The sequence below is a fragment of the Coptis chinensis genome, chromosome 8 (assembly GCF_015680905.1).
Source record: "Coptis chinensis isolate HL-2020 chromosome 8, ASM1568090v1, whole genome shotgun sequence".
In the NCBI taxonomy this organism is placed as follows: Eukaryota; Viridiplantae; Streptophyta; class Magnoliopsida; order Ranunculales; family Ranunculaceae; genus Coptis; species Coptis chinensis.
This window is the reverse complement of record NC_141463.1, coordinates 10,294,366-10,304,982: the sequence shown is the minus strand read 5'-3', so window position 1 is coordinate 10,304,982 and position 10,617 is coordinate 10,294,366. Positions and strand designations below refer to the sequence as shown.

The following is a 10,617-nucleotide window of genomic DNA, read 5'->3' as shown; positions in this document are numbered from 1 at the left end:
CCATAGGTTTTACTTTGAAAATTTTAAATATTTAATTTTTTTAAAGAGTGAAAACAAAGATGTAATTGCACGCTATTAAACCTTTTAGCCTTGGCACTTCAACTAAAACATAGACTGGGGCACTGGGCTACCTAACAAAGCATCACTAATCTCTCCTCCGAACTGAGTAGGATTCAAATTATTTATATACACGGCACCCGTTTGTTTGTAAGACGGGTTCGAAAGCTTGTGTGAAATTGATAGTTCGAGAGCTGAATTTGTGGCTCAAGCAAACTACAAAGAAAGTCCACAAGATCGGATAATTCCTCACCCATGTTTTAAGGTTGGTAAAGATAGGCCCACGGGCCAACCATATATGCAGCAAAAACTGGACCTGTGGATGATGGACAAGTTCAACTATGTGATCATACCATCCTGGCAACGCTTCTTATCAGTAGCTTGCATTCTGCGGGTTTGCCACAATTGATCAGAAATTTTAAGGGTGCCATAGATGAATCAGAAACTTTACAATGTACTATTACCATCTCCCTTGGGCAATTAAATCTTCCTCACTTAACACTTGACCGGGGCAGATCATTGGCTGTCATATTTGATTACAAACATGTGATGAATGGCTTATTGACTCTATGAATTATAAAGGCCTTCTGTACAATGTCAATCCACTATGCATCCACAAGAACCAGAATAGTTTGGAACTCATGTGTTAAGAACTTACCAACCTGGTTAAGTAATTATTTTCCGGTCCTTGACAGCTCGGGTTTGTTATGAGTATCGGCTGGTTGCGTAGCTATGAAGCTGATCCATGGAATGAACTGTTACTTGGACGTTGAAGATGGTCAATTCAAGGTCTTACTCTAATTACCAGCATAATCTTAAAAGTCAGTAAAGCTTGTGAAAACACAAAACAGTAATGAATTGGCACAGAATCTGCTGCGGGCGTGTTAATTTCATATCTGGCGCCCAGTACTAATGCTTATACATTTCAAAACTTCATTTCCTAGCATCTGACAAGCAAACAGCACAAAATATAAAAAAAAAAATTTGGTACGTTATGAGAAACAACCAAAATGCAGATTGTGAACAATCTTTTATTAGTAAAAGTTAACAACAACTATTCGGAGTTCTTAGGAAGAAACATTTCATTAGATTGAAGTTCTGCGACTTCTGGGGAAATGGCAGGAGATGGTAACAGGAACTCCAAAGAAGAAACATTTGGCTCTGTGCCTAACTGACTCTGCAACCATCCCCCCTCCCAGAGAACCCACCAGACCACGATCCAACAGTTCTTAAAGCCAAGGCTTGTAAGCTCACTTGCAACAATTTTAGAATTATCACAGTGCCTGAGTATTTCAACGATGTATACACGTATAAATTAAACACATAAACACAGTGCCCAATCATCAAGCTAGAGTAATAAGCTTTGAAAAGGCTGCAAAGTAAACATAATGAGAAAGTCAAGAAAGACTCACGAGTCCATGATCACGATGTTTGAGTGCCTATGGAATGTCCTCAGGTATGAAATTTTCAGGGCAACTATCCCAGCTTCTGCTTTCTTTACATTTCTGACAAGGTCTTTAATCTTGCTTGATAGTTCTTCTATACTAAAATCACAAATTAAGGTATACTTGTTTTTAGGATCTTATCAAGAAATGGAGAAGTTCAATTTGATTGAAGAAATGAATGCAATATGAACAGCGTACATGACTTATAGATGCATCTAAACACATTCAGTTGATAGGCAGATCAAGCTAAGTCATTATCTTGCCAGCCTAAGGATAGACTCAAAGAGGCAACCATGAAAAATAAGAAATTTTGAATGTTCGCCACATCATATTACCCAAGCAACAAGAGTAATTTATCATCACCTCCCTTTTTCCTCACAGTATACACCTCTCAAAATCGTTCCCAGAGGAAATTAAGATATATGATTGAATAGACGCAAGTACAAAATGTAGGAACACTTACGGAACTGAGATCATCTTGTTTTTAGCACTAGAAGGAAGAAGAGGAATACCAGCATTGTTCTTGTCATTCTCTAACCGGATATCGATCATATGGTAATTCCGTCTAGATAACAGATCAAGGGTCTGTGCAGGAGTTAACTTACCTAGTGAGAAAGAAAACCAGAAACAGCAGCCTAAGTTTCATAAGTGTACAATACATATATATGAAGCAAATAGGGGATTCTTACACCTATAGTGATTCAAATATGGTTATGCAATAAAAAAAGGATTAACAATCGAAATCTGGTTGCAAGAAACAAACCTTTGTAACCACGAAAATTGAAAGAGATCAGTGACCAAATTGGCGGAAAGAGGAGATAACTGAGAAGTAACCCTCCAGATGCCTCCAAAATCTCAATTGGCTCTGCTCTTATGATGATCTCCAATGCTGACGAAGCAATAGGTTTAACCTCATAAATCACTTTGATGGTCAGGTGCGCAATATCCCCCACAATCTGACAAAAACTTATTTAAACTCCTAGAAATGGTTTTGAGTATAACACTGAATATTCTGATTTTGGCAATACCCCCAATATAGCATCAAATCACTATATTACAACTAAACATAAGAATGTAGCTGTGCTACTATATTACAACTACAGCTGCATTTGTCCACGGCAACCTTATGAAGTTTTATCCTTCAACTAATGCTCTAAATCCGAAGACCAGAAGATATATGAAACCTTTGAAGTATAACCTTGCACCTAGGAGATTAAGATCCTCGTTATATCATTGTGAGAATCACACCTCCAATATCTCTCTCACTGCTTCAACTTCTACTCAGGTTATCTTTCATGTGCAGCTCCTTAAATTGTTAGTTTACATCAGATTGCATAAAATTATATGTAATCATATCTTCACTAACTCCGTTTCTAGACTAAAATTGTATCCAATCAAATCAAATCAATTTTAAGACTATAAGTACATGAATCTACATTTTAGTATAACTAAAACAGGGCCACTTCCAACTTTTTCAACAATTCTTCATCAGTAATCACATTCTAATTTGTGGAGTACTTATTTAATTTGTGTTGGATATTTGAATGGAAAAAACTGAAACTAGAATGTATATGCGTCACTCTTGCAGCCAACTTGGCAGTTCTAGGTAGTTATGTAACTACTTGTGCAGAAGTGGATGAAATAAACAAGTGGCGGTTCAAAGAGGTTTGATGTCTGTTTGAAATGTCTCTAACCGACACAACCTTTTGAAACATTGCAGTGTCCATTCAAGTTAGTGTCTTAACAGACACAATGCCTGATTGAAAGGTCTCCAAACCTTTTCAAAGAGACATCACAACTCTTGGATAGTCAGGCCAACACCTATATAAAGGCAACGTCCAAATGCCTTTGGGAAAACTAACAAAATCCATACATCCATAGAATACACCAATTGACACTCACGATTCATTTGTGTTTATATACCTACTTTCTTCCAAGTTTTCGCTGTGGGAGTACAAGCATAACTTTGGTTCGACAGACGTGTCAATTGAAGTGTTTCTTCTACATGGTAGATCATTGTATCCTGGGAGACAAATTGTCACAAGAACCGTAAGCACATTAGCAGGGTAATATTGTCTTAAGGACATAGTGTCTAACACTAGACTCGATTATCTTTCCTTTGCATTATTGAATCTGTAAGTAATTTATTTTTGCTTCTTTTGTTTGATTGTCATTCTCCTTCTCTCCCTATTACTGTTTTCCAAGAAACAGTAGTGTCGTTATCTATTCTTTCCTATTCATCTTGTGCGTATACACTATCGTGGTAAGGCGGTAGTTTGTGTAGTAGAATCACAAATATATATAAAGGATTATAGATGAATAACAATCTTAAGACAATATAGTGTTTTATATTTGTTATATACGGTTTAGAATATTAATTGGTCTGTTTTTGTGTATTAGTCGAAAATGTTGAATAATGAAAAGAATCCCGTCGATGCTCCTACTAATGGCGCTGTGGCATCAACTGGGAATGGTTCAAAAGATGCTAATGCATCTAGAGTGAGCATGCCTACTCCACTGAATGTTCCTATGAACCATCAAGAAAAGCCTGAAAATTTTGATGGGAATGATTTTAAGAGGTAGCAGCAGAAAATGTTGTTCTACCTGACTACTCTAAACTTGGGAATTTTTTTGCAAGAAGATTCACCAATTATCAATGAGTATGAAACAGATGTGTATGCTGTTGGTGCATTAGATGCTTGGAAACAGGGTGATTTTCTTTGCAAGAATTATATCCTTAATGGACTGGACAATACTCTATATAATGTCTATAGTCCGATGAAAACAGCTAGAGAGTTATGGGAGTCATTGGATAAGAAATACAAAGACTGAGGATGCCGGCACAAAGAAATTTGTGGTTGGCAGGTTCCTTGATTTCCATATGGTCGACTCTAAAAGCGTGATTCATCAAATGCAAGAGCTTCAAATAATCAGGCATGAAATTCATGCAGAAGGTATGGTTCTCAGTGAATCTGTCCAAGTTGTTGCTGCGATTGAAAAATTGCCTCCAGCATGGAAAGATTTCAAGAACTATTTGAAGCATAAGCATAATGAAATGAAGCTTGAGGATTTGATTATCAAGTTGAGGATAGAGGAAAGTCACTGCTCATCTGAGAAAAAGAGTGGAAGTTCTGTGGAGCACAAGGCAAATGTGGTGGAGGGTAAGCCAAAACCCAACTCCAAAAAGAGGAAGGCGTCTGATGATGGTCCCAAAAGCAAGGAGTCCAAGAAGTTCAGAGGGAATTGCTGCGTGTGTGGCAAATATGGACACCGTGCTAAGGAATGTCGACATCGTAAGAAACAGGACAAGACAAAGGACAATGCGGCTCAAGCACACGTGACTGAAGTGGAAACAATCACTGCAAATGTTTCCGACATGTACCTTTCTGCTGTGGTTTCTGAAGTTAATCTCATTAACAACTCCAATGAATGGTGAATAGACTCTGGTGCTACTCGTCACATATGTTCCAACAAGAATCTCTTTTCTTCATATCAAAAGGTGGAACATGGTGAACTTCTCTATATGGGGAACTCTTCTACTACTAAAGTTGAAGGACATGGGAAAGTTGTTAATGATGTACTTCATGTACCGGATATTTGCAAGAATCTAGTGTCAGGATCTTTGTTGACCAAGAAGGGCTTCAAGTTGGTGTTTGAGTCTGACAAGTTTGTTTTTACTAAGGGGGGTTTATTTGTGGGCAAGGGATATAGGAGCAATGGGCCCTTCAAATTGAATGTATCTGTTGACTCTATTATTAATAATAATTCTATTGTTTATGTGCTTGAGTCTTATGATATTTGGCATGAGAGATTAGGCCATGTTAGTAACACTACAATGCATAGACTAGTGAATCTAAATCTATTGCCTACATTCAATTGTAATAATCAGATTAAATGTAAAGTATGTGTAGAGTCAAAATTTACTAGACTACCTTTCAAATCTGTTGAAAGGTACTCAGAACCCCTAGAGTTAATTTACAGTGATATTTGTGACTTCAAATTTGTTCAAACAAGAGGGGGGAAAAATACTGTCACTTTTATAGATGATGCTACACGATACTGCCATGTTTACTTGCTTAGTAGTAAGGATGAAGCCTTAGAGAAGTTCAAACTTTACAAAAATGAAGTGGAGAACCAACTAAGCAAGAAAATCAAGGTTTTAAGAACCGATAGAGGTGGCGAATATGATTCGCAAATCTTTGATGAATTTTGTTCCGAACACGGAATAATTCATCAAACAATGGCACCTTATTCCCCACAGCAAAACGGAGTTGCTGAGAGGAAAAATAGGACGTTGAAAGAGATGCTAAATGCATTGTTGAACAGTTCGGGTTTACCCCAGAACTTGTGGGGGGAGGCATTACTTTCTGCAAATTATATACTAAATAAAGTGCCTCTCAAGAAAACTAACAAGACACCTTACGAAATGTGGAAAGGAAGACAACCTTCCTACAAGTACTTAAAAGTGTGGGGGTGCCTTGCAAAGGTGGCTGTTCCAGTTCCTAAAAGGACTAAGTTAGGACCTAAAACAGTTGATTGCATTTTTATAGGCTATGCAAACAATAGCAGTGCGTATCGCTTCCTTGTGCATAAATCTGAAATTAATGATGTACATGCGAACACCATTTTGGAAGCAAGAGATGCATAATTTTTTGAGAAATTTTTTCCCTGTAAACAAACTCTTGATATGAGTTCTCGTAGGAGAAATCATGATATGGCATCTAGTAGTAATCAAAATAATGATTCATTGGATCACGATGATGAGCCTAAATGCAGCAAGAGAGTGAAGACTCTAAGTCTTTTGGTCCTGATTTTCTGACTTATTTGTTAGAAAATGAACTTCAAACCTATAAGGAAGCCCCATTTCTACCCCGGAAGCTCCTTACTAGAAAGAGGCAATAAATAGTGAGATTGAGTCCATTATATGAAACCATACTTGGGAATTGGTGGACCTTCCACCAGGAAACAAAACCATAGATTACAAATGGATATTCACGCGTAAAATGAAGCCTGGCGGTTCCACTGACAAGTACAAGGCCAGACTTGTTGCCAAGGGATTTCAGCAAACAGAAGGCTTGGACTATTTTGATACTTATTCACTTGTAACGAGAATAGCATCCATTAGAATGTTAATTGCTATTGCGGCATTATATAATCTTGAGATTCATCAGATGGATGTTAAAACCACCTTTTTGAATGGTGAACTAAATGTCTAAATGAAGAGATTTATATGAAACAACCAGAAGGTTTCATAGTCAAAGGTCAAGAAAAGAAAGTGTGTCGACTTGTGAAATCCCTCTATGGATTAAAACAAGCGCCAAAACAATGGCATGAGAAATTTGATAATATAATGTTGTCAAATGTATTTAGAATTAATGAATGTGACAAGTGTGTCTACATCAAATGCATTAATAATGCATATGTCATTGTTTGTCTCTATGTAGACGATATGCTTATCATGGGTAGCAATAAGGATATCATAAAGTCTACAAAGAGAATGTTAAGTAGTAAGTTTGAAATGAAGGACTTAGGCCTTGCAGATGTTATACTAGGGATTAAAATCACTGGAACATCTGAATGACTTATTTTATCTCAATCACATTATATTGAAAAAGTGCTTAAGAGATTTAATAAGTTCGATTGTAGTCCGGCAAGAACACCTGTGGATCTTAACCTTCATTTGTGTAAGAATGACGGTAAGACAATATCTCAGCTAGAGTATTCCCAAATAATAGGCAGTCTCATGTACGTGATGAATTGTACTAGACCGGACATTGCATACTCGGTAAGTAAACTGAGTAGATATTACTAGTAATCCAAGTGTACACTGGAAAGCATTAGTGAGGGTTTTACAATATCTGAGATATACATTGAACTATGGTTTACACTATACTCGATATCCAGCTGTAATTGAGGGTTATAGTGATGCCAACTGGATATCTGACACCGAGGAGTCGAAATCCACTAGTGATTACGTGTTTATGCTTGGAGGTGCGGCCATCTCATGGAAACCCTCAAAACAAACTTGTATATACCGATCCACGATGGAGTTAGAATTTATTGCATTAGATAAAGCAGAAGAAGAAGAAGAATGGTTACGCCATTTTATAGAGGATATTCTAATGTGGCGAAAGCCAACGCCTGCAATATGTATCCATTGCGATAGTCAATCAGCAATTGCTAGGGCATACAATCATATTTACAATGGTAAGTCACGACATATACGTCGTAGACACAACACCATAAAACAGTTGCTCTCAAATGGAGTTATCTCCATTGATTATGTGAAGTCTAAGGACAATCTTGCGGATCCGCTAACAAAAGGTTTAACAAACTGCTTGTCGAGGGAAATGGGTATAAAGCCTATGTATTAAGAGTTAACATGATAGCAACCCAACCTAGCTGACTGGAGATCCCAAGATCTAGGTTCAATGGGACAACCGAATTGTGAATGACTCAATTGTAGCACTATGGAGATTATCTCCCCTACCTATTCCTATGACATGGTAGTGTTGCCAATAGCATTTTAGGATAAGCTATGCTTTTAATGATTACCTATATCTTGTTCTAAAAGTGGAGTATAGCAGGGTACTCTTAATAGGAATCACCTATACAAGTGAAGAAGGGGCCGCTTCTATGAGAATTTCTACGGCTAAAATTCTCTAAAGCACTCGTGAATCCAGGAATGTTCAAGGCCAAAATGAACACAACCGAAAACCAAATATGTAAGAATTGGAGATGTGTGAATTTTGTTGTCTTGGTTTACATAAACGGTTAACAGTTCAATGCTTCAAGTACACTGAAAATAGCCAGTAAATCAGATAGTTTTCACTAGGGAAGGTTCAAATCCACAAGGTACCTATCTCGATGCAGCTCCAATTCTATTTGTACTCTCAATGATTTATTGCATTTTTCATTCATGTGGGGGATGTTGGATATTTGAATGGAAAAAACTGAAACTACAATGTATGTGTCACTCTTGCAGCCAACTTGGCAGTTCTAGGTAGTTATGTAACTACTTGTGCAGAAGTGGATGAAATAAACAAGTGGCGGTTCAAAGAGGTTTGATGTCTGTTTGAAATGTCTCTAACAGACACAACCTTTTGAAACATTGCAGTGTCCATTCAAGTTAGTGTCTTAGCATACACAATGCCTGATCAAAAGGTCTCCAAACCTTTTCAAAGAGACATCACAACTCTTGGATAGTCAGGCTAACACCTATATAAAGGCAACGTCCAAATGCCTTCGGGAAAACTAGCAAAATCCATGCATCCATAGCATACACCAATTGACACTCACCATTCATTTATGTTTATCTACTTTCTTCTAAGTTTTCGCTGTGGGAGTACAAGCATAACTTTGGTTCGACAGACGTGTAGATTGAAGTGCTTCTTCTACATGGTAGATCATTGTATCCTGGGAGACAAATTGTCACAAGAACCGTAAGCACATTAGCAGGGCAATATTGTCTTAAGGACATAGTGTCTAACACTAGACTTGATTATCTTTCCTTTGCATTATTGAATCTGTAAGTAATTTATTTGTGCTTCTTTTGTTTTATTGTCATTCTCCTTCTCTCCCTATTACTGTTTTCCAAGAAACAGTAGTGTCGTTATCTATTCTTTCCTATTCATCTTGTGCGTATACACTATCGTGGTGAGGCGGTAGTCTGTGTAGTAGAATCACAAATATATATAAAGGATTATAGATGAATAACAATTTGGGTATCCATATTTTATCCAAGAGTTATACGCAATCAAGAAATAATTAACTTGAAGTAAATAGCTAAAATAGGATCATTATGAAGAAAAATCATGGATGGATAATAAAAAGAAAAAAAGTAAAACCTCAACAAATTTGTGGATTGGCTCTGTATCAATGCCAGAGATCTCAATTGCTTCTTGGGTCTTCTTAGAAGCCACTTCAATAACTGGTTCAGCAATCTTCACTACTTGATCACCAGATTTTTGCAAGATAGGCAATACTAATCTGTTAAATCCTTGAATAACATTCTTAGAAAAATCCAAAACGCCAGTGCTCACTTCTTGAACTTGATTGATCGCACTCTCCACCTATAAAAAACAAAAAAATGACAAAATTGTAAGATGGACATGTGAGTAAACTGAAATAATGAGAATAAGTAAACTATATTTACCTTAGTGAGAGTTGTGATGATTTCATCTTTGGACAATGCATTGGCATCTTTTGGAGTTGTGAGAAGTGTAACAGTAGAGATAGTTGTCGATGTGCTTATGGTTTTATATTGCAGTTTTGATATATGGTTTGGAACAGAAGAAGCTCTTGGTGTGAGAAATGTTGAAGGCCTAGATGTTGGTATTGCTCTAATAGCCATTTTTCTTTACCACCAACCAAGTGACACTGAGGTGGAGCTGTTAGCTTTGGCATTGTAACAAGTTTTGAATCAATGAAAAATAGAATAAGACAATTAATAATGTTACATGAATTTCTGGGATAGTGATGGATTCCTGTCAGCATGATTCATATTTTGCATTTAGTTGTCGTGGCCTCTTTTGGGTTGGCATTGGCGCACATGTACACGTGCAATATTGGATATCATGTTTGACTTTTTTTATTTGATCCAGATTCCAATCAATTGGTAATTGGTGTTGATTATAGTTAACACACAAAAAACGTAGTCTTGACTCTTGAGGAACAATTTCGGGCCAAAGCAACTCTACGTATAGAGGACACTTCAAAATTGAGAGACTCTCCAGGACAAATCTCCCGAAAAAGTAACTCAAACACTACTTTTTTTTTTTTTTTTAATCACTCTTAACGACCGGATAGATGAAAGTTCAAGTATACTATTGACCGCGAAATAAAAAAACGGCTCTAATATATGAAAGAACAAGTATACCCCTAACCCCGTGTATATAGTATGAACAATATATCAGGCCCGGCCTGAGCAGGTGTCATGTGGGCGACCGCACAAGCCCCGAATATGTAAGGCCTTAAAAAATATGTTTAGGTGAAAATGCCTATTTGGCAAATCAAAATCCCAAAGCAACCAAAAGCCCAAAAAACCGGAAATTTCACAATAAACAACCGAAATGTCCATTCATATTCTCTTTCCTCATTAATTATTTTCGTAAAA

General features: G+C 37.0%; 1 protein-coding gene across 2 annotated transcripts; it reads right to left on the bottom strand.

Moving 5' to 3' along the window:
* Nucleotides 1–915: 915 nt before the first annotated feature.
* LOC147479859 (calcium sensing receptor, chloroplastic-like) lies at nt 916–9,985 on the bottom strand. 2 transcript variants are annotated; one of them, XM_086580412.1, is made up of 6 exons: nt 9,658–9,982; nt 9,350–9,574; nt 2,266–2,458; nt 1,966–2,107; nt 1,470–1,601; nt 916–1,004 (listed from the first exon to the last, which is right to left on the bottom strand). In XM_086580412.1, exons 1-6 carry the CDS (start codon nt 9,853–9,855, stop codon nt 998–1,000), a joined length of 897 nt encoding a protein of 298 aa, XP_086436538.1. In that variant the 5' UTR covers nt 9,856–9,982; the 3' UTR covers nt 916–997. The 2 variants fall into 2 exon arrangements, with proteins under 2 accessions (XP_086436538.1, XP_086436537.1); XM_086580411.1 differs by lacking the exon at nt 916–1,004 and adding an exon at nt 1,069–1,340 and having other exon boundaries at nt 9,658–9,985.
* Between the last annotated feature and the right edge of the window lie 632 nt (nt 9,986–10,617).

Coding starts and splice junctions, on each gene's coding strand:
- LOC147479859 (XM_086580411.1), bottom strand. CDS start 9,855: ATGGCTATTAGAGCAATACCAACATCTAGGCCTTCAACATTTCTCACA. Junction 9,575..9,657: donor TCATCACAACTCTCACTAAG/GTAAATATAGTT, acceptor TGTTTTTTATAG/GTGGAGAGTGCGATCAATCA. Junction 1,602..1,965: donor AACAAGATGATCTCAGTTCC/GTAAGTGTTCCT, acceptor TTGTGATTTTAG/TATAGAAGAACTATCAAGCA.